This window comes from Lutra lutra, chromosome 10 (genome assembly GCF_902655055.1).
Source record: "Lutra lutra chromosome 10, mLutLut1.2, whole genome shotgun sequence".
Lineage (NCBI taxonomy): Eukaryota > Metazoa > Chordata > Mammalia > Carnivora > Mustelidae > Lutra > Lutra lutra.
Window position 1 is genome coordinate 107,470,287 of NC_062287.1, and position 23,145 is coordinate 107,493,431.

Here is a 23,145-nt window from a genome sequence, read left to right on the forward strand (position 1 = left end):
CCCCCCCCACCCCGGATTAGGAATGGGGCAAACTGAGCCGCCCCCCAGGTAACGAGCCAATGCCAGGATGTCAGGCACACGCTCTCTGGCTCCACGGTCGGCGCTGCGTCCGCGGCATCCAGGGACGTATTCCGGGGGCCTCTGCGTGCGGGGCTGCGGGACTGGGAGCCACGACTCGCTTTCTTTCTGGGAGGGAAGCACCCCACAAGTTCCAGTCAATCCTTCCGCTCGGGAAGCTGGGGGGAACCTAGGGCTCTCCCGGAACCTCTTCGCTCGCGGAGGAAAGGGACGGGGGAACGCTAGTCTCGAAGGACCCAGGGTTGCAGGGGGACGTTTCAGCTGAAGGACTGCCTCGTTGCAACAAGAACTTTATGGCTCCCGGAAGTGCTTCCTCCCGGTCCTTTTCCCAGCCTCTCGCCCGTGGGCTGCAGTTGGAGCGATGGCGGCGGCAGCCGCTGGGCCCGGCACGGGGTCTGGACCTGGGGACTCTCCGGAGGGGCCCGAGGCAGAGGCCCAGGAGCGTCGGCGGAAGGCGCACGGGATGCTGAAGCTTTACTACGGCCTCTCGGAGGGGGAGACGGCGGGGCGCCCCCCAGGGTCGGACCCCCTGGACCCGACGGATCTCAACGGGGCGCACTTCGACCCGGAAGTGTACCTGGACAAGGTGTGTGTTTGTGTGTTGGGGGAACCAAACCCCTGATACATTGCACCCCCAGGTCACGACTTCGACTTTGTTGCGGGGGTGAGGGACGCAGGGGCTCCTAAAAACAAGACGACCCTCGGGGAGGAAGCGGGGGCAGAGCTGGAGTGTAAGGGGGGCATGGGCAGACTTGCCCTGGCCTGAGGAGGTGTGGCGTGTGAGGTGTCCGAGGCTGGTGTTCTGGTAGGCCCGCGGCAGGGGGCGTGGCCCGGGCGCTGATGGGCTCTGGACTGGGCCCTGGCTGGGTCTGAGCATTTCATAGGTTGACAAACCCCAAACAGGGTCGAATCCAGTAACTCCTGACCTATGTCACTGATAAGCCCCATGTCTAGGATTCCTGACAGGGGTCGGATGAGGGTTTTCTTGCACCGAAAGCCGACCAGGTAGGGGTTAGCCGAGGGCCATGGGGGTCCCCGGACCTGAGCACTAACACCCCGATTTCCTCCAGCTGCGTAGAGAGTGCCCCCTGGCCCAGCTGATGGACAGTGAGACAGACATGGTGCGGCAGATCCGGGCTCTGGACAGCGACATGCAGACCCTGGTCTATGAGAACTACAACAAGTTCATCTCCGCCACAGGTGATTCCCGCTGGGACACACAGTCCCGCTGCTTACCTGTTGTCCTGCGTTGGGGAAACCAGCAGGGGATTCAGGGGGAGGAGACGCAGACTCTAGTCTTTCCCTGACATTAATCCCTTCTCATCTCTCTCTCAGAGCTTTGGTGGTCGAATGACTAGAGAGGTAATAGCTGCTCTCAGAGGGTTGCTCTAAGGATCAAAGGGGGGAAAAAACAAAATGAAATTTTAGACTGACATGGGTTACCTGAACCACTTGGAGTCCCTGACACTAAGGATGTTTAAGGATGAGTTTGTTTCTCTTACTAGTGGTAGCTTTCTTCTCTTGCACAGGTCTGTCTTGTGGCTGGGCTTGTCTCTCTTTCTCTCCCTTCCTCTATCCTTTGGCCCCTTTTATTTTTAAAAATTTTATTTATTTTTTTGACACAGAGAGATCACAAGCAGAGCAGAGAGGCAGGCAGAGAGGTGCGGAGGGGAAGCAGGCTCCCTGCTGAGCAGAGAGCCCAATATGGGCCTCGATCCCAGGATCCTGAGATCATGACCTGAGCCGAAGGCAGAGGCTTAACCCACTGAGCCACCCCGGGCGCCCCCTTTTCCCCCTTTTAAATCAAGCAAAGAAACAGAAAACTTAGGACATTAAGGGACACAAAGATCAAGGTTTTTTTTTTTTTCCCCCCTTCCTGCCCCCTTTATTCTCAGTCTAGGACAGTGCTAGACAATGTTCAGCTATCAGTCACAGTAACTACTCTTCTTATGTTGGTGAAATGCACTACTCAGACTTTCATGATAATTTTGGACCCCTGTGTACTTAGTCCTAGAGGCGGGTCTTCAGGGTCTGTCTGTGGTCCCTGAGAATGTTGGGTGAACCTTTGTGAGGTTCATTCTGACATCTCTTACCCTACTACTGTCACAATGCTGGGTGTGGTCATTGTTCTTTTGTCCCATGTGAAGCAGGTTCAATGAGTAGGCATCCTTTATTTGCTAATAGCGTCCACCAAAAGGAATTTCTAGGGGGCCTGGGCATCTCAGCTGGCTAACAATCCGACTCTTGATTTTGGTTCAGGCTGTGATCTCAGGGTCACGAGATGGAGATTGAGCCTGGTGTTGGGGCTCCAAGCTCAGTGGGGAGTCTGCTTCTCTCTCCCACTCTTCCTATCCCTCTGCCCCTCCCCCACCATGGTCTTTCTCTCTAAAATAAATAAATCGTTTTTAAGAAATCATCATAATCTCTGAGCTACGAAATTTCCCACCAGAATTTTGCAAGCATTGCATTTTCTTTTTTATTTTTATTTTTATTTATTTGACAGAGAGATCACAAGCAGGCAGAGAGGCAGGCAGAGAGAGAGGAGGAAGCAGAGAGCCCAATGCGGGGCTCGATCCCAGGACTCTGAGATCATGACCTGAGCCGAAGGCAGCGGCTTAACCCACTGAGCCACCCAGGCGCCCCTGCATTTTCCCTGTGTTAGAATTTGTATAGTTTTGACATTGAGCTCTTGCTTAACGAGGATGGCTTGTTATTTTATCTTTTTCCTAAGAAAGGGAGAAAATTATAAAGTGAGTGTTGGAATCAGGGGTTCTAAATCTATAAATACTTTAAGGTCTTACATCCATTCAAGAAGTATTCATTGAATGCCTCTTTTTCTCTCTCTCTCTCTCTCTCTCTCTCTTTTTTTTTTTTTTTGCCAAGAGCTGTTCTGCATATTGAGGATATAGTAATGAACCAGCTAGGTCGAGCTCTCCCTGCAGCCTGTATCCTAGTTGGGGAGACAGTCAATAAATGAATGCACAAAGACGGTAGTAAGTGCTAGAAGAGGAAAATAGAGGAGAGAGAAAAGAGTGATGTATGTGTGGGTCTGTCTTTAGCTAGAGTAAGTATAAGACCCGTTGGAGGTCGTGACATTTGAGCAGGGCTTTGAGGAGAGCGAACCAGCCCTGGTCGGGGAGGAAGCAGCAGGGGCAGAGGCTCTGAAGAGAGGTCATGTCAGGTGTATTCAGAGTATGGCAGGAAGTTAAGGGGGAGCGAGGGAGGAGGAGAGTGGTGGGTGATAGGGTAGAGGGTTTTATAGAAGACCAGATTTTGTAGGGACATAAAAGTGTTTATGAGGATCCCGCTCTTCACTCGGAATGAGATGAAATGAGGAGAATGGGGTAACCTAACTTTTATTTCAAAAGGACCCCTCTGTCCACTCTGTGGGGAAGGGACTATAGGGAGGCAAGGGTGGCTGAGCCCCCCATTAGGTGGCTGTTGCAGCAGTTCAGGTGAGATGCTGGTGGCATGGACCATGATGGCAGCAGGGGAAAGTGGAAGGATCTGAAATTGGTTTTGAATTGCTTCCTTGAAGGGTGTGGAGTTCAGAGAAGGCTGGAACTCGAGGTACGGGGGGGTAGGAGGGGCTCTCTGATGGAGAAAGTATACAGAGAGAAGAGGTCTAAGGACTGAGCCGTGGGGCATCCTGACGTTCAGAAGTCTTGAAGAGAAGGAGGATCTTGCAAAGGAGGCAGCATTTGCAGAGGCTTGAGGATAGTCCGGGGCCTGGGTGTCTGAGCAGCCACAGGAGGGAAGCATTCCAAGAAATAGAATTGATAAGCTGGGCTGAAACATTGGCATTGAGAGTGCTGATGGATGGTGCAGAGAGAGGGAAATGGCAGGGGCAGAGTCTTTGGGAAAGGGGGAGGAGATAGAGCAGTGCATGGGCAAGGGGTTGGCCTTCACCAAGTGTCAGGAGCTCCTCTGCTGTAGCAGGGGGAGCTGCGCGTGGGCGGCGCCATTCAGGCGGGCTCTGCTGTACTGTGTAAGTACAGAGTAAGGAAGTTTGCCTTTATCCATACTAAGCACTAAGCTAAGCAAGGAGTTCAGACATGAGAGTGATATGGCAGATTTCTGTTCTGAAAAGATCCCTCCAGCTGCTCTGGGAGGAGTGGGGTTGGAGAGGTGGCTGGAGGGAGGCCTTTTCGCTTGTCCAAGCTAGAGATCTGGGAACTTACATCAGGTTGGTAGCTGTGGAGATGGACGGTGATGGACAAACAGAAATATTTGCGGCAATATCGATGGGCCATGGTGTTGAGGAGCTTTGGGCATAAAGAATGACCCCGAGGTTTCAGCTTGATGGTCGGATGGTGGGTGTGGTGCCCAAGAAACCACGAGAAAATCAGGTTGGGAAGAGGGTCATGATGAGCTAGAGTTTTGGTTTGGTTTGGTTTGATTATTACCTCTAAAGAGGAGCCGGGTGTGAAATGAACCTGGGAGATCCTATGGGGCGAAGCATGTCAGATAATAACAGCATCTCCTGTCAGAAGAAACCTTTTTTTTTTTTTTTTAAGATTTTTATTTATTTATTTGACAGAGGGAGAGAGATCACAGGCAGAGAGGCAGGCAGAGAGAGAGGGGGAAGCAGGCTCCCTGCTGAGCAGAGAGCCCAATGCGATGCGGGGCTCGATCTCAGGACCCTGGGGTCATGACCTGAGCTGAAGGCAGAGGCTTAACCCACTGAGCCACCCAGGCGCCCATGTCAGAAGGAATCTTGGTGGATCTAGTCTACCCCATCTTTTCTTTCCTTGGAGTACTGCTAAGGAGTGGCCTTCTGACTAAGGGGAGTCTTTATTGAGGGGGTGGGTTCTCATAACGTTGAGGCTAAGGGAGGTAGGTTTCGAGGTGGGAGTCATACAAAAGGAGCTGACAAGAAGGCAGAGGGGTATGTTGGCCCGGAGCTCAGAGGAGGGATCTGGGCTGGCAGTTGATAAGCCTGCGAGTCCAGTGGGAAGAGAAGGAGGTTTTCAAGGGGAAGTGTGGGTGGGATTGCCCGAGGACTGGATAGAACCTGAGAAGAGCAGAGAGCTCAGGACAGAGCTTTGAGGAATGCCTGTTTGATGGCCCCGGAGAGGAGGCCGAGCCTGCAGTGGAGACAGAAGTGGTCGTAGAAGGAAGGTGGTATCTGCATGAAGCTACATCCCTTTGACTGACTCATTCGTTTGTTCACTTACTTGCTAAATATTTGATCACTGTGTGCCAGGCACTGTTCTAGGCACAGGGATGTAGCTGCAAATAAGACAGTTTCTCAGCCATCACAGAGGATATGTTCTAGAGAAAGAGATGATGATAAATAGAGATCCTCTCGCTCAGCAAGAGCTCTGGAAATGAAATAGGGTAATGGGGGGGGGTCGGGAGTGGTTTAGAAAGGGGGGCAGAGAAGGGGTTTTGTAAGGAGGTGATGATGAAGGTGAATGATGCAGAGCTGACTGGGGGAGGGTCTGGAGGCAGAGCTGCTCAGGCTGAGAAAAGAAGCTGTGCAAAGGTCCTGGGAATGCTCTGACCAGAGCAAGAGCAACTAGAGGAAGGGAGCAGGACCGATGGCACAGGGTATACGTGAGGGGTGGCACGCTTTTCCTGAGTAAAGTACACATTTTAGGCTTTGTGGGCCCTCTGGTTTCTGTACTTGTTTCTGCTGTCCTAGCCTGAGAGCTGCTGCGGGCTGTAGGTGCGGGAATGGACAAGGCTGGATTCCGGCGAAGCGCGTTTACGTGAACAGCTGTGATGTCCAGGATGACATCAGCAAAAATAGTGGAGCAAGCGCATTGGGAAATCTCTCTTCCATAAAAGCAACTAAAAAACCTGGCCCAAATGCTCAGAATCAACTTTTTTCCGGAACTCTAAAAATTAATCAAAGGTTTGCAACCATCTGAGGAGCCTATATTTAAGAAAAGCAGCTATATCTTAGTAAAAGTGGTGAATCTGGTGGGTTTTTTTTCCCCCTTGAAGATTTACTTATTTGAAAGAGAGAGAGCATGAGGAGGAGGGGGAGAGAGAGAGATTGAATCTCAGCTTGGTACTGAGCCCAACTTGGGACTTGATCTCCAAACGCTGAGATCATGACCTGAGCTGAAACCAAGAGTCCGACACGTAACCAACTGAGCCCCTCCTGTGGTGTTTTAACTTACCCTCACAATCTCCTCAGTAGTAACCTCAGAAAACAGCGCATTATTTCTCATGTGGAAGGACCAGAACAGGGCTGGAGCTCTTTCAAAGCCTCATGCTGAAGGAATTGTCTGTGTGAGCTGTCTGGTGGTTCCCTGAAAGATTCCACACCACACATTTCTCTTTATTTGACCTGACCTTGAAGTTGACCCGGTACTAAAAGCCTCTCTCGGAGAAGTGGGGGGTTGTTGTCAAAAACAATTACGGGCAATTTTTTTGTCTGCTTGAAGTGATGGATAACACTTGCGGCAAACAATAGACTAACTCAAAAGCTTAGAAAGAAAAGCTGAGAATAAGACATCCATATTGAAAGCTGAAGGCCACGTACATCAGGTAGTACACTTGCTTTTAAGAAAGACCTCAGGGGGCGCCTGGGTGGCTCAGAGGGTTAAGCCTCTGCCTTCTGCTCGGGTCATGATCTCAGGGTCTTGGGATCTAGCCCCCAATCAGGCTCTCTGCTCCGCAGGGAGCCTGCTTCCTCCTCTCTCTCTGCCTGCCTCTCTGCCTACTTGTGATCTCTGTCTGTCAAATGGATAGATAAAATCTTTATAAAAAAAAAAAGAGAGAGAGAAAGACCTCGGAATGCTCTTAGTTCTCTCTGGCTCACCTTCGGGCTCTGGCCAAGCAGTAAGTGAGGGCTAAGGCAGAGTTGTAAACTGCCTGGTTGAGTGTCTAAGGTATGCCCAACACACACACACACACACACACACACAGCCCCTCGGCAAAAACTAAAGAGATTTATTCGTTCCAGGTATTTAAAGAAATTCCTATCCAATAACTAGCCGACCACTAAGCCGACCAAGTACAGATTTCAGTGGCTGTACACAACAAAGGACACAGACTGTGCAGAATTGGTTCGGAGACTAGTAGAGGTTTAGTAACTCAGAAAAATAACAAACAGTAGCATTAAACAGCAACAAGAACATGCCCTGGGCAGGAGAGAGAAGCTGATTTCTAGACTGACCATGTTATATTGTTAAAATTTCTGTTGTTTAACAAAACTTTTTGAGACTGGCAAATGAAGGAATATACAGGAAGGAAAAAAAAAATTATTAGAAACTGTCTCTGGAGAAGCCCAGGCATTGAATTTACTACAGAAAGATTGAAATCTGCTATTTTAAACAATATTTATGTGTTTATTAGAGAGTGTGCACATGTGTGCACAAGTGAAGGGAGGAGCAGAGGAAGAGAGAGAGAGACTGTCAAGCACTCTCTGCAGCCCGGCATGGAGCCAGACGCAGGGCTTGATCCCATGACCCCAAGATCATGACCTGAGCTAAAATCAAGCCCCCTGAATGGGCTGAGCCACCTACATGCCCCGGGGTAATGGAGTCTTTTGTGACTGAGCCCTGAACCCGTAAGATCTGACACTAACTCCAGGTAAATAGTGTCACAATTAAGTTAAATCGTAGGACACCCAGTTGGTGTTGCAGAATTGCTTAATGCGTGGAAAACCCATACGTCTGCTATCAGATGTGAAGTCGTGTTGGAGGACTGCGAGTGGAGGGGACACAGGAGTGTCTTTCCTCCCTATAGACACCAACAAAAGCACAAGTAAGCAAAGGAAAAAAATTGGCAAATTGGACTTCATCAGAATTAAAGTTTTGTGGGGGTGCCTGGGTGGCTCAGTCTGTTGAACATCTGGCTCTTGGTTTTGGCTCCGGTCATGATCTCATGGTCATGAGTTCGAGCCCCGTGTCAGGCTCCCTGCTTAGCGTGAAGTCTGCTGAGGTTCTTTCTCTCCCTCTGCCCCTCCCCTGCTTGGACACACAGTCTCAAAAACAATAAATAGAATCTTAAAAAAAAAAAAGAATTATGTTTTAAAGGTCACTTTTTTTTAAAAGATTTTTTTACTTATTTGACAGAGAGCGATCACAAGTAGGCAGAGAGGCAGGCAGAGGGGCGGGGGGGGAAGCAGGCTCCCTGCTAAGCAGAGAGCCTGATGCAGGGCTCGATCCCAGGACCCTGGGATCATGACCTGAGCCGAAGACAGAGGCTTTAACCTACTGAGCCACCTAGGAGCCCCCCTGAAGGTCACTATTGAGAAAGTAAAGGACAATCATAGAATGGGAGAAGGTATTTGTAAGTCATACATCTAATAAGGGTCTTATATCCAGAATATATAAAGAACTTGGACAGCTTAGCACTAAAAAGACAAATAGCCCTATATACAAATGGAGGAAGGAGTTGAATCGATGTTTCTCCAAAGAACATACACAAATGACCAAATAGCTCGCATCATTTGTTATTGGGAAAATGCAAATCAGAACCAGAGTGAGGGGCGCCTGGGTGGTTCAGTCGGCTCAATGTCTGCCTTCGGCTCAGGTCATGATCCCAGGGTCCTGGGCTTGAGTCCTGCATTGGGCTCCCTGCTCAGTGGGAAGCCTGCTTCTCTCTCTGACAAATAAATAAGATCTTTTTTTTTTTTTTTAAGATTTTTATTTATTAGAGAGAGAGATCATAAGTAGGCAGAGAGGGGAAGCAGGTTCCCTGCCGAGCAGAGAGCCCCACATGGGACTCCATCCCAGGACCCCAAGATCATGACCTGAGCCAAAAGCAGAGGCTTAACCCACTGAGCCACCCAGTTGCCCCAAATAAAATCTTAAAAAAACAAAAACAGTGAGGTACCACTGCACACCACTGGGATTTCCAGAAAATGGAATATGACAGATGTTGGTGAAGATGTGGAGGATTTGGAACTCTCGTATTACTGGCAGGAAGACAGAATGGTGCACCTGGAAATACTTTGGCCATTCCTCAAAGAGCTAAGCACAGAGTTAGCATACACCCCAGAAATTCCGCTCGTGGGAACATGGTGAAGAGAACTGAAAACACATTCACACAAAAGCACGTATGTGAATGCTCATAGCAGCATTATTCATAATAGCCCAAAGGAGCAATCCAGATGGCCACCAGTTGGTGGATGGGGAGACAGATGTGGATCCACACAATAGAACATGCCTCGGCCATAATAAACCACGACATACTGATTCACGCAGTAACGTAGAGAACCTTGCAAATGTGCCAAATGAAAGAAGCCAGGCGCAAAAGGCCACATTTTGTATAATTCCATTTGTGTTAAATGTACAGAACAGGCAAATGCATAGAAATAGAAAACAGATGAGTGGTTGGCAGGGACTGAGGCAAGGGAGAAATGGGGAGTGACTGCCAAGGGTTACAGGGCTTCTCTTTGGGGTGACGAATGTTCTGGAACTAGATGATGATATCAGTTATACGATTTTTTTTTTTTTGGAAGTTTTAGCTTAGTCTTTTTTTTTTTATTATTCAGTTAATTACCATAGAATGTATTGTTTGTTTTGGGGTATAGATCTGTGCTTCATTGGTCTTCTATAAGACTAGTGCTTATTACAACAGTTACGCAATCTTGTGACTATACTAAAAATATTGAAAAGCACTGAATTTTTTTTTTAAGATTTTATTTATTTATTTGACAGAGAGAGATCACAAGTAGACGGAGAGGCAGGCAGAGAGAGAGAGAGAGAGGGAGAGGGAAGCAGGCTCCCTGCTGAGATCATGACCTGAGCCGAAGGCAGCGGCTTAACCCACTGAGCCACCCAGGCTCCCAAAGCACTGAATTTTTCTTTTCTTTTTTTTTTTTTTTCTCTTTTTCTTTTTTTTTTAGAGAGGGAGAGAGAGCGAGCACAGGCAGACAGAATGGCAGGCAGAGGCAGAGGGAGAAGCAGGCTCCCTGATGAGCAAGGAGCCTGATGTGGGACTCGATCCCAGGACGCTGGGATCATAACCTGAGCCGAAGGCAGCTGCTCAACCAACTGAGCCACCCAGGCGTCCCCCAAAGCACTGAATTTTTTAAAAAAGATTTTATTTGAGAGAGAGAGAGAGAGCATGTGAGTGGGGGTAGTGGGGCAGAGGGAGAAGGAGCCCGACATAGGGCTCCATCCCAGGACCCTGGGATCATGACCTGCGAGGAAGGCAGATGCTCAACCAACTGAGCCACCCAGGGTGCCCCCAAAACCACTGAATTTTATGGTATTCCGATCATATCCCAGTTAAAAACCAAAATGCTAAACAGGGATCAAGTCAGGTTTGCCCTCCAGGCTGCACTTTGCCAACCTCTGGCCTCGACATTTGGATTATGTAATATTGCATTTATCTGTTTCAAAACTGAAAAGGTCTCAAAGGTTGTACCGTGAAAAGCCTCTTCCCATTCCTTTCCCCAGGCAGTGACAAAGCAACTTAACAATAAACGTTATTGAAGATGCACAGACATACAGAAAAGTCACAGGAGGACAGCTGTGTGAGTTTCCTGAATGGAACCCATCTGCAGTCAGCACCCAGGCTGGCAAGGCCCCCTGCAACCTCCTACCAGTCACCACCCACTCCTCTCCCAAGCTAGGATCTCGGTGTCCAAACATTTGCCCTGGTGCAAGCTGCTTTTCTTAACAGGCTGCAGATAGCTCAACACGTGCAGTTGCAGTCTTTATTACTCAGTGGCGTGGGTTTTTGTGTTGTTGTTTTTTCACGCGGTAACAACTTTTATTTCCATTTCAATGGCTCTGTGCATTCAGCAACAATGACACCAGCAGTAGGTTTTCTTTTACTCTGTTTCAGTGACAACTTAGTGTTTGGATTCTTTTTTTTCCCCTTTGGAAGTCAGATTCAAATTTCCTTGAACCTAAGCCTCAAGGACCCAAATACCTACTCCAAAAAGGAATCTGCTCTTTTGATGGTATCATTTGACAGACCTGGAAGGAGGTTATGTCAGCAAGTTACACTGTTTATAAGCAAAACAGAATTTGGGGGAGGATGAAATGCCTCTTGGGCTTCCAGGCTTCTCCATGACCATTTGCCCATGATCATTCTGGTGCCTCAGCTTCCCTCTTTTGCCTTTGCTCTCCTTTTATTCAGGTGTTTTGTTTTGTTTTTTTTTAAGATTATTTATTTATTTATTTGACAGAGAGAGAGAGAGAAAGAAATCACAAGTAGGCAGAGAGGCAGGCAGAGAGAGAGAGAGGAGGAAGCAGGCTCCCTGCTGAGCAGAGAGCTCGACGCGGGGCTTGATCCCAGGACCCTGAGATCATGACCTGAGCCGAAGGCAGAGGCTTAACCCACTGAGCCACCCAGGTGCCCCCTTTTCTTCAGTTTTTAACTACACAGCACTGTGTGTGCTGTGTTCTTTAATTCACTGTCAGTGGCTTGTCAATGCAATCATCCTTTTCTAACAAAATACAAACACCTCCACAGTGGGGCCCCAACGAGTATTATAGTCATTTCATTTATATGAGTTTACTTTTTAGCAACTTTCCTCTCTAGAGAATCATCTCTAAGAATAAGGATGAGTGGGTCTTGTGCTATAGACCGTGTTGCTAACATGAACAGCTCGTTTTGCTGATTCATGGCTTCCTTGTGTAAATTTTTAGAACCTCTCAGTTGCTCCATAGATTTTAGCTCTGTGGGTTCTTTCTTATCTTCTCTGTTTTTTTTCCCTGCAACTTCTGTGTCTGTTCTCTTTGATTTTCCTAGTCATTGATGTTTCTTTCCTTACCTTGCTTCTCTTGCTGTCTCCCCAAGTTGGTTTGCTGCCCCAGGCCTGCTCAGGGAATATTCCCATGGCCCAGGAGCCACACACAAACCAGGTATAGGTAGGAAGGCTCACGGATGACTGCAGGTAGATGTTGCCGGGCTCCTTTCCATAAACATTCATCAGTTTGCATGACCACCGGCCGCTAAGAGAATAGCTCTTCGTAAATACCCTGGTCGATTCTGTCCCCGTTTTTCATCTTTGACAATCCCATAGGTGAAAAGTGAAAATCTCTGTAGTTGCCATTCTTCTGTGAGGGAGGTGGAACATCTTTTGCCAGTTTAAGAACTGTTTGATATCCTTGTCTCTGAACTGCCTGTTCATGTCTTTTTCCTATTTTTCTATAGGGCTGTTCTTTTTCATATTGATTTAGAAGAATTCTTTATATACTAAGGAAAAATAGCCCTCTGTGAAATGACTTGCAGCTTTTCTTAAATATAAAGCTCTTCTTAAAAATAATAAATAAATTTTATTTATTATTATTTTTTTAAAAGATTTCATTTTTTTTGATAGAGAAAGATCACAAGTAGGTAAAGAGGCAGGCAGAGAGAGAGGAGGAAGCAGGCTCCCTGCTGAGCAGAGAGCCCGATGTGGGACTTGATCCCAGGACCCTGAGATCATGACCTGAGCCGAAGGCAGAGGCTTTAACCCACTGAGCCACCCAGGCGCTCTTATTTATTATTATTATTATTTTTAAAGATTTTATTTATTTCCTTATTTATTATTTTAAAAAAGATTTTATTTATTGGACAGCGAGAGAGCATGAGAGAGAGTGAGCAGATCATGACCTGAGCTGAAGGCAAACACTCACTGACTGAACCACCCAGGTGCCCCTTTTTAAAAAATTTCATCTTTGGGGCACCTGGGTGGCTCAGTGATTAAGCATCTGCTTTTGGCTCAGGTCATGATCCCAGAATCCTGGCACCGAGCCCCGAATCTGGCTCCCTGCCTGGCAGGGAGTCTGCTTCTCCCTCTCCCTGTCTCTCAAATAAATAGATAAAATCTTTTTAAAAAGTTCGTCTTTTGGGGCGCCTGGGTGGCTCAGTGGGTTAAGCCGCTGCCTTCGGCTCAGGTCATGATCCCAGGTCCTGGGTTCGAGCCCCACATCGGGCTTTCTGCTCAGCAGGGAGCCTGCTTCCTCCTCTCTCTCTGCCTGCCTCTCTGCCTACTTGTGATTTCTCTCTGTCAAATAAATAAATAAAATCTTTAAAAAAAAAGTTCGTCTTTTGATTTAGCTCATGGTGGTTTTTGCAGATCAAACAATTTTATTAATCTCCTCTTTGATGACTTCTGAGTTTGAGGTGTTGTAGAGTGACATTTCCATCCCTAATATTATTTAAAATTCTCCCTGATTTTCTTCACATACTTTTGTGATTACATTTTTTTTAAAGATTTTTTATTTATTTATTTGACAGAGAGAAATCACAAGTAAGCAGAGAGGCAGGCAGAGAGAGAGGAGGAAGCAGGCTCCCTGCTGAGCAGAAAGCCCAATGTGGGGCTCGAACCCAGGACCTGGGATCATGACCTGAGCCGAAGGCAGTGGCTCAACCCACTGAGCCACCCAGGCGCCCCTGTGATTACATTTTTAAATCACACTTAAACTTGGATTCATCTGCTCTGTGTGTGATTGTGTGTGTGTTAGGTGTGAGGTCTGAATCCAGCTATACTTTTGTTTCAAATGGCTCTCCATTTGTCCCAACACTATTTGTTGAATAATTCATCTTTTGCCCACTGACTTGGAATGGTACCCTTATCCCAATAATACATTTCTTTCTTTATGGGTTTTTATTTTTGTTTTTTAAAGGTTTATTTATTTATTAGAGAGAGCAGAGGATGTGAGAGAGAATAGGATTGGGGGGAGGGGCAGGGGGAGAAGCGGACTCCCCACTGAGCAGGGAGCCTGATGCGGGGCTTTATCTCAGGACCCTGGGACCATGACCTGAGCAGAAGGCAGACGCTTAACCGACTGAGCCACCCAGGCATCCCCATATGGATGGATGTTCTTGTCCACAAGGAGGTGACAGTGATCAGCAACGTAGATGTGTGGCACCGAGGACAATAGGGATGGCAGCAAGAGGGGTGTAGTTTGATGGCATGGTCTTCCAAGAAGCGCTGGGGTCTTAAAAGGGAGGAAGAGTAGAAACTATCTAGAGGTGTCAAGGGGCAGGCTCTGAGGCACTGGGATGAGAAGAACTGTCTCCTTAGGCAGGTTTCCCTTAAGACAAAAGGGAAAGGACCTTCAGAGAGGGTTGGCTGTGTTCCAGAAGGTGAAGTGAAAGGGCTTGGGCGTTCTGGGAAGGACATGAAGGTGTCTCCTCTGTGCCAGGCAGTGGGTTGGACACAGAGGATGCCCCTCAGCAGGAGCAGACAGGTTCCTGCCAAGTGCTCTGTGCTCTCCTTTGGCATCTTGAGTGCAGGGACTGTGGGTCCATAAGCCTCTCCCCACTGCACCAGGGCACACCAGGGGTGCTCCCTTCCATTTACTGTGACCAAGCACCATGGCAGACCCTTTTGCACTGAATCATCAATGTGACCCTTGAGCTGGCTCGGGAGCATCTGGGAAAGAGGCACGTGCACGTGCATGAGTGTGTGTTTGGGGGGAACATTTGGACCCTGCCTCAAGCTGAGCGCTGCCCCTGTGCCAAGTATCCCCGTTGCCCTCTCCCGCTCCCTTGCCCGCCCAGACACCATCCGGAAGATGAAGAACGACTTCCGGAAGATGGAGGACGAGATGGACCGGCTGGCCACCAACATGGCGGTGATCACGGACTTCAGCGCGCGCATCAGCGCCACTCTGCAGGACCGCCACGAGCGCATCACCAAGCTAGCAGGTGGGCCGGGCCCCCGGAGCCGGAGCCGGAGCCGGAGTGGGCCGCCCGGAGCCCTGGGGCTCACACCACCTGTCCCCGTCCCCCAGGCGTCCACGCGCTGCTGCGGAAGCTGCAGTTCCTCTTCGAGCTGCCCTCACGCCTCACCAAGTGCGTGGAGCTGGGCGCCTACGGGCAGGCGGTGCGCTACCAGGGCCGCGCGCGGGCCGTGCTGCAGCAGTACCAGCACCTGCCCTCGTTCCGCGCCATCCAGGACGACTGCCAGGTCATCACGGCTCGTCTGGCTCAGCAGCTGCGGCAGCGCTTCAGGTGCGGCCCGGGGGCGCTGACCCACCCCGCTGGGCGTCTCCCTCACCCCACCCCGCCTTGTGTCAGCCTGTCCTTCACCGCCACCTCCCACCTCGCAGGGAGGGCGGCTCGGGTGCCCCGGAGCAGGCAGAGTGCGTGGAGCTGCTGCTGGCCCTGGGCGAGCCGGCGGAGGAGCTGTGTGACGAGTTCCTGGCGCACGCCCGCGGGCGGCTGGAGGCCGAGCTGCGGAGCCTGGAGGCAGAGCTGGGGCCCTCCCCTCCCGCTCCCGACGTCTTAGAGTTCACGGATCTCGGAGGAAGTGGCTTCGTGGGTGGCCTCTGCCAGGTGGCTTCGGCCTACCAGGAGCTGTTTGCGGCCCAGGGCCCGGCGGGTGCCGAGAAGCTGGCTGCCTTTGCCCGGGAGCTGGGTGGCCGCTACTTCGCGCTGGTGGAGCGGAGGCTGGCACAGGAGCAGGGCAGCGGCGACAACTCGCTGCTGGTGCGGGCGCTGGACCGCTTCCATCGGCGCCTGCGCGCGCCTGGGGCCTTGCTGGCCGCTGCAGGGCTGGCGGAGGCTGCCACGGAGATCGTGGAGCGGGTGGCCCGGGAGCGCCTGGGCCACCACCTGCAGGGCCTGCGCGCCGCCTTCCTGGGTTGCCTGACCGACGTGCGGCAGGCTTTGGCTGCACCTCGCCTGGGTGGAAAGGAAGGCCCCGGCCTGGCCGAGTTGCTGGCCAACGTGGCCAGCTCCATCCTGAGCCACATCAAGGCCTCCCTAGCAGCTGTGCACCTCTTCACCGCCAAGGAGGTGTCTTTCTCCAACAAGCCCTACTTCCGGGTATGGCCTGCCTTTGGGCATATCCCCCCCACCCCCATTCTGGGCATTCTTATATTCATTCTAGAGTTTGGCAGTTTGCAGGGCACCGGTCCTTGCCCAGGAGCTCTGGATGTAGTTTCAGACTGTCAGGAGGAAGGCTGGCACAGCCTGGAGGGGAGGGGAAGGCTGGGAGGGCATCTGCAAGCAGGGTCCCCAGCACTGGCTTTGTCCCTTTGCAACCCCCCCACCCCCCACCAAGCAGGGGAGCTACTCTTGGGTCCTGGAATGCAGGAGGAAGCTGTCCCTTGGAGAGGGGCTAGGGCATTTAGGGTCCCAGACGAGGGTCGCTAGCAGCCCCTGCCTGGGAGAGGGGACCTGCTATGTATCCGGGGCCCTCCTTCTCACAGGGCGAGTTCTGCAGCCAGGGTGTTCGTGAGGGCCTCATCGTGGGCTTCATCCGCTCCATGTGCCAGACAGCGCAGAGCTTCTGTGACAGCCCCGGGGAGAAGGGGGGTGCCACACCGCCAGCTCTGCTCCTGCTGCTCTCCCGCCTCTGCCTGGACTATGAGACAGCCACCATCTCCTACATCCTCACCCTCACTGATGAGCAGTTTCTCGTGCAGGTGAACCACTAGCTCGCAGCAGGGTCGGGGATGGTGGTCCCCCACGGACAGGGCTGTTGTGGTCAGACTCAGGCCAGCTGCCTAGGCCCTGCCCTGGCCCAGCCTGTGCCCTGCTCCTGCCTGGCAGGGGCCCCTGAGCTGCCCCCAGCACTCACTGTCTCTCTGTTCTCTGCGCCCCTGGCTCAGGACCAGTCTCCAGTAACACCCGTGAGCACGTTGTGTGCAGAGGCGAGGGAGACAGCACGGAGGCTACTGACCCACTATGTGAAGGTGCAGGGCCTGGTCATCTCGCAGATGCTGCGCAAGAGTGTGGAGACCCGGGACTGGCTCAGCACCCTGGAGCCCCGGAACGTGCGTGCCGTCATGAAGCGGGTGGTGGAGGACACCACGGCGATTGACGTGCAGGTGCTTCCCCCCAGGCTGGCCGGGGGCTCCTGATGCAGGCTGTGGGTGTGGAGGTAGCAGCCCTCGGAAAATGAAGACATCAGTGCCTGCATCTGTGGCCTCGTTCCTCCTCAGCCCTGGCTCGGGGGTGTCTTTGCCCCCATTTCATCCAGGGAATCAGGGTGGGCAGGGCTAGCACGGAAGATGGGGCCTCAGTACCAAGTCTTATGTCCCGCCTTTGCCCTACTCCCCCGGTTCTCCAAACAATGACCAGGTACCAACTAGATACCAGGTCCCCACTACCCTGTGATTCTCCTAACGAATGAGTTTGTCATTTAGGGTGTCCTGGTGTCCTGGAGGCTCCCTTTGCTCTGGCCTCCTTGCAATGCCTCCTTTCGCCACCAGGTGGGGCTTCTGTATGAAGAGGGTGTCCGCAAGGCCCAGAGCAGCGACTCCAGCAAAAGGACCTTCTCCGTGTACAGCAGCTCTAGGCAGCAGGGCCGCTACGCACCTAGCTACACGCCCAGGTCTGGTTGGCCAGGGTCACCCCGGGGGGATGGACAGAGGAGGACGGGGGGTGCAGGGTGGGCTCTGATTGCTTGTCTTCCCCACCATCCAGCGCCCCAATGGACACTAATCTCTTGAGCAACATCCAGAAGCTGTTTTCTGAGCGTATTGACGTGTTCAGCCCTGTGGAGTTCAACAAGGTCTGAGCCCGCAGTGACCCCACCTTCCAGAGGCCCTTGGGAAGGTTGGCTGAAGCAGTCCCATATTGAGTCAGGGAACCTCGGTCCCTACCCAGGCTCCATCTCTGGGCTGTTTCTAGGAGTGAACGGTCATTCAGAGCCCCACTATCACCATATTCTGCCCTGACGTTGGTGTGCTCCCAGCCTGGGTCTGGATGTGCTTTAGAATGCCACTTTGACTCTTGTCCTTGTCGTTAAAGTAGTCCCGGTCCTCCCCAGGAATTCCTGTCCACACCTTCGTCTCTGCCCCAAACCAGCCCACACTCTGGCACCTTGTGTTCTTTTGTCTCTAACTCAGCAAGCCTCTTGGCTCCCCATGTTAGTGCTGACTCCCACCTCTATTTCTGATCCTTGGGCCATCCCTGTCTGTTCTCCAGAAGATGGTGCCAACATTGTATCTGTCGCTCCCTCTTAGGGGGTCCTGGGACTTTTATATCCTGGCCTCTTGCTGTCTCTCTGGCCCCTGCCCAAAACGCGGGTGCCCTCAGGGACCCAGTGCTCCTTCCCAACGCTGGCTGTCCCGGGGCTGCATTCCTGTATCCTTGCCCACAGGTATCCGTGCTAACCGGCATCATCAAGATCAGCCTGAAGACGCTGCTCGAATGCGTGCGGCTGCGAACCTTTGGGCGCTTCGGCCTGCAGCAGGTGCAGGTGGACTGTCACTTCCTGCAGCTCTACCTGTGGCGTTTCGTGGCCGATGAGGAGCTTGTGCACCTGCTGTTAGATGAAGTGGTGGCCTCGGCTGCCCTGCGCTGCCCGGACCCAGTGCCCATGGAACCCAGTGTCGTCGAGGTCATCTGCGAGCGGGGCTAGGCGGGGCCGCTGCCATGCGCGGGCTTGCGCTGTCGCCCCAACCTCCCCATCCCCCGGTCTCCAGTGCGTCCACGGCCCCTCCCCTCCCGGCCTCCAGACCCGGCAATAAAGACGCGTTGTCTCCTCCTCCCTCTGGCTTGCGGGGGCAGGGCCGGCTCGGGGTGGAGTTGTGAGGTGGCTCTGGAGGCGCCCGCGGCCGACCCGCCCCCCGAGCTGATTGGCTGGATTGCTGGGCCCAGGATGGGCCGGGGGTGGGGCCATTTAAAGACCTCGGGACGCCAGTGGTGGTAGTCCGAGAGCGGGGACCAAGCAGGTTCCTGTGTAGCGGTCTGATACCCCGCGTCACCAGGCTCATGTCCTTGGGATGAGGTGGACTGTGTTTCTCTGACGGACTCTTGTGTACCCCCTCCCCCGCGGTGGAGCGGAGACCATGGCCTCTCCTCAGGGCTCCCGGCCTCCCCTGGAATTCGGGGGACCCTTGGGTAATGGGGCAAGGGTGGAATCTAGGGTCAGGCTCAGCGAAGTGGGGTGAACTGCAAACGACTGCGGGGGGCAGGGCAGAGGAGCAGGATCTGAGAATGGAAAGCTTTGAAGGGTGTCCAGAGGCAGAGGGATCTGGGGGTTGCGGGGGACTGGGGAGGGGCTGCAGAGCACCGGATCTATGGAGGATTGCACCGAGAGCGGGAGGATCTTCGGGGCAGCAAGGGGGCGGGGCTCAAGATGGAAGGGAAAGGGCTGAGGGCTGAGAACGGGGTATGGAAGAGGGCAGTGGGAATGTGGGTGGGGGGCCCTGAGGGGTCCTGGGCAGTGGGAATGCGGAGGGGGCCCTGGTGGACAGCTGCGGAGCGGACGCCCGACGCGATCGCCCCCGCGTCTCCAGGCGCCGCGGCGCTGATGCTGCTGCTTCCTGCCACCATGTTCCACCTGCTCCTGGTGGCCCGCTCGGGCCCGGCGCGCCTCCTGGGCCTACCCCCCTACCTTCCGGGGCCCGAAGTGCTGTGGAGCCCGCAGATGCTGCTGCTGTGGCTCACTTGGCTCGGCCTTCAGGCGGCTTTCTACCTATTGCCGGCGCGCAAGGTGTGGACTCGGCTCTCGGGGGAGGCGGGCGGAGGGAAGGGGTTCACTCTCACCCCTTATCAGAGCCTCTTTGTGCTCACAGGTGGCGGAGGGACAGGAACTGAAGGACAAGAGTCGCTTGTGCTACCCCATTAATGGTGCATGGTCGAGGGGGCGGGGGGATGGATCCCCGCGCTGGAGTTGTGCCGGTGGGGGTGGAGCTCTAGACCCAGTGGAGTTTAGCCCCCAACCCCAAGCTCCGTTAGATGCCTGTGTTACGCTGTGTGCCCGGGGTAGCCTTGGGGGATTCAGTGTTCCTCTCCATGTCCCTTGTTCTTCCACACCTACCCGCAGCATTTGCTCTTCCTCTATGCACCAGAGCAGTGGTTGGGGTGACCCCCTGAAAGCCAAGGGCAAGGTCATTGACCTCCTTGGGCTTTGGACTGTGTCTGTGTGTTGGGGGGGCGGCGAGGGCACAGGTGTAGAGGCGCAGCCCCCAGGATTCATTGTGTACTGGTTTCAGGCTTCCAGGCCCTGGTGCTGACAGCCCTGTTGGTGGGCTTGGCTGTGTGCGCTGGGCTGCCTCTGGGGGCGCTCCCAGAAATGCTCCTGCCCTTGGCCTTTGCAGCCACCCTCACGGCCTTCATCTTCAGCCTCCTTCTCTATCTGAAGGCTCTGGTGGCCCCTGCCTCAGCCCTGGCGCCTGGGGGGAACTCAGGTGAGAGGGGTCCCAGTAGGGTGCAGACAGAAGCAGATGCGGGTGCTCGCTCGCGTCTTCAGGCTCCGTTGTTCTCCAGGCAATCCCATCTACGACTTCTTCCTGGGACGGGAGCTCAACCCGCGCATCTGGTCCTTCGACTTCAAATATTTCTGTGAACTGCGGCCTGGCCTCATCGGCTGGGTATGCTAGGCATGGCTATGTGGGCCAGGAGGAGGGGCGGGGTGGGGAAGCAGTGTTTGAGCAGGGCAGGGCCAGGCCACTACTGCACAGAAAAAAACCATTAATCATTCATCCCACAAATACTGGTTGAGTGCCCTGGACACTACTCCAGGTACAAGGAGACAAAAGAGAGAGAAAGTTATAGGAAAGCAAAAAAACAAAACCCCAAAAAACAAAACTCGGTCCTCATGGAGCCTACACTCGAGGAAAAACAGACAAAACATAAGTGAAATCTGTACAGCACGGCAGGGGTGCTATGTGCTAGGGAGAAAAAGCATGGAGGGAGTTAGGTGAGCAGGTGCGACTTTAAATAAATCAAGCTCAAACTCTATTTTGAGGACAGGAGAGGCTGATGCTATGCCACCTGCTGGTCCTAGTGGCATAGAACTTGAGACTGATCATTGGGCGTAGCAAGCTCTCCATCACTAGTGGCCTTGAGGACATGCCAACTGTGGTTATGGGTTATAATCACCCATGCTGGACTGTGGTCCCAGCTTCCCCAAGGGTCTCGGGCAACGTCCCTCATGTCACCCTGGAGACTAGAGGTGAGAGGAGGCCAAGGGTCCACCGTGGATCTGCACCCTGGCCTCCAAGGCGATTTCCCCACGTGTAAGATGGGATAAAGTGAGAACTTCCTGCGAAGGTTCTGGTGAGGGTTAGAAGTGGTAACGTTAGTGACAGCGCCAACCCAGCGCTACCAGAATGGGTTTACTCATGTGCATTTACTGTGAGCCAGGAACATGCCTCGTGTCAACAAATCCAACAGCAACGTGAGGCAGGTTCATGATTAACTCCATTTACCACATGGCGTGGGGGGAAGGAGCCTTTGGAGAGGGAAAGCAACTTGCCCAAGTGGGAAAGCGGAGATTTAAAACCAAGCCTGACATGTCCAGTGGCTTTCTATGTTGCTCTCCTCAAAGGAACATTACAGGACAAGGCGAGAGCCCATGGGCAGGGAGCCCCTCTGGAAGCAACCGTGGCAGTCTTTGCCCCGGATACAGGGGCTGGATCCATTCAGCAAAGGGCCGAGGACTTAGTGGCCGAGAGCCGAGAGAGAGATAAGGGGAAAGGCTGGCCACTGCCCCCCCAGGTGCTGCCACCTCCGTGGAGGTGGGCTGGAGACAGACTGCCCTGTCCCCCCTCTCCCACGTCCCCAGGTCCTCATCAACCTGGGCCTGCTGATGCAGGAAGCAGAGCTTCGGGGGACTCCCTCACTGGCCATGTGGCTGGTCAATGGCTTCCAGCTACTCTATGTGGCCGATGCTCTCTGGCACGAGGTGAGGCTGGACCAGGCCAAGAGGCAGGGAGGGATTTGAGGACCTCATGGGGACTAAGCGGGTGTGTCTGGGTCCCATCCCTGCAGGAGGCCGTCCTCACCACCATGGACATCACGCACGATGGGTTTGGCTTCATGCTGGCCTTTGGGGACCTGGCGTGGGTCCCCTTCACTTACAGCCTGCAGGCCCAGTTCCTGCTCCACCACCCGCAGCCCCTGGGGCTGCCCATGGCTTCTGTCATCTGCCTCTTGAATGGTTAGTCAGGACGGGGCTCCTCCCCCTTTCATTCATTCCTGCCTTTTCTTCAGCACCCTGTTGATACTAAACCTCAGGTGCTCCTCTAACACAGGGGTGGGGATGGGGGTGTGTTTGGGGGAAGGGCTGGGTCCTAGGTCTCCAGGCGAATGGAGTCTGGGCTGCGGGTGGATGGTCAGGGTCACCTAGAAGGCTCTAAACCTCGACCCTGACCACTTGCCCATGCCTTCTCCTAGCTGTTGGTTACTACATCTTCCGCGGAGCCAATTCCCAGAAGAACACCTTCCGGAAGAACCCTTCTGACCCCAGAGTGGCTGGTGAGCTGGGCTGCCAGGAAGCCATGAGCGAAGCAGTGCAGCTGGCCTCCTGCCGGTTCCCCCATCCCACTCCTGTCTTCCCCCAGGCCTTGAGACCATCCCCACAGCCACGGGGCGACAGCTGCTGGTGTCTGGGTGGTGGGGTATGGTCCGCCATCCCAACTACCTTGGAGACCTCATCATGGCTCTGGCCTGGTCCTTGCCCTGTGGTGAGTGGCTTGGGGGGGCACGGGATGGGGACCACACATGAGGGGGACAGAGGTGGTGACCACAGGATGCCCCGTCTGGGTGTGGAGGTGAGAACGGGGATGTCCCATCCCCTAGCGGAGGGAGGGGTCAGGGAGCTGGGAGGACTCCGTGAGTGGCAGGGGGCGGGCCTCCATGCCAGGCTTGCGAGCCAGCACGGCGCTGCAGACCTTCCAAAGGAGCCCGTGTCCCTGTGAGCCATTTGATGGGGAAACTTTTGTGAACTGGGGGGCTGCTGGGCAGTCACAGCCTCCACTTCCCCACAGGAGTGTCCCACCTGCTGCCCTACTTCTACGTCCTCTACTTCACGGCACTGCTGGTGCACCGCGAGGCCCGGGACGAGCAGCAGTGCCTGCGGAAGTACGGCCTGGCCTGGCGTGAGTACTGCCGGCGCGTGCCTTACCGAATCCTGCCCTACGTCTACTGAAGTGGCTCTGCTCACCCAGGCAGGGCAGGTGCCCACCCGTCTGTCAGTGCAGCCAGCACCGGGAGCCTGGGCCCTGAGCCGCTCTGAGCTCCAGCAAGCAGGGACGAACAGTCTGGGACAAGGGCTCTGGAGCAAGAAGAAATGCAGCCAGTGCCCAACAATGGGAGTGGAGGTGCTGCTCTTCCTCCTGGATAAACATCTGGAAGCCATGGTACCACTTCCCTCCCTTTCTGGGGCCAGGGTGTTTAAAAATTGGCTGGGTCAGCTCGGATCCAGGACAAGCTGAGAGGTGGCTTTTGGGCTTGAGAGTCTGGGGATGCTGG

At 53.4% G+C, this 23,145-nt stretch overlaps 2 protein-coding genes across 2 annotated transcripts; both read left to right on the forward strand.

The window, feature by feature from the left end:
• Nucleotides 1-263: 263 nt before the first annotated feature.
• VPS51 (VPS51 subunit of GARP complex) lies at nt 264-18,430 on the forward strand. Its single transcript, XM_047690313.1, has 10 exons — nt 264-664; nt 1,149-1,278; nt 14,491-14,637; nt 14,724-14,943; nt 15,042-15,759; nt 16,146-16,361; nt 16,548-16,766; nt 17,151-17,272; nt 17,365-17,452; nt 18,044-18,430. Exons 1-10 carry the CDS (start codon nt 440-442, stop codon nt 18,302-18,304), a joined length of 2,346 nt encoding a protein of 781 aa, XP_047546269.1. The 5' UTR covers nt 264-439; the 3' UTR covers nt 18,305-18,430.
• A 144-nt stretch (nt 18,431-18,574) lies between these two features.
• Nucleotides 18,575-23,036, forward strand: TM7SF2 (transmembrane 7 superfamily member 2). Its single transcript, XM_047690314.1, has 10 exons — nt 18,575-18,786; nt 19,185-19,381; nt 19,464-19,518; nt 19,884-20,078; nt 20,158-20,261; nt 21,458-21,577; nt 21,664-21,832; nt 22,069-22,149; nt 22,236-22,358; nt 22,662-23,036. Exons 1-10 carry the CDS (start codon nt 18,735-18,737, stop codon nt 22,820-22,822), a joined length of 1,257 nt encoding a protein of 418 aa, XP_047546270.1. The 5' UTR covers nt 18,575-18,734; the 3' UTR covers nt 22,823-23,036.
• The last annotated feature ends 109 nt before the right edge of the window (nt 23,037-23,145 follow it).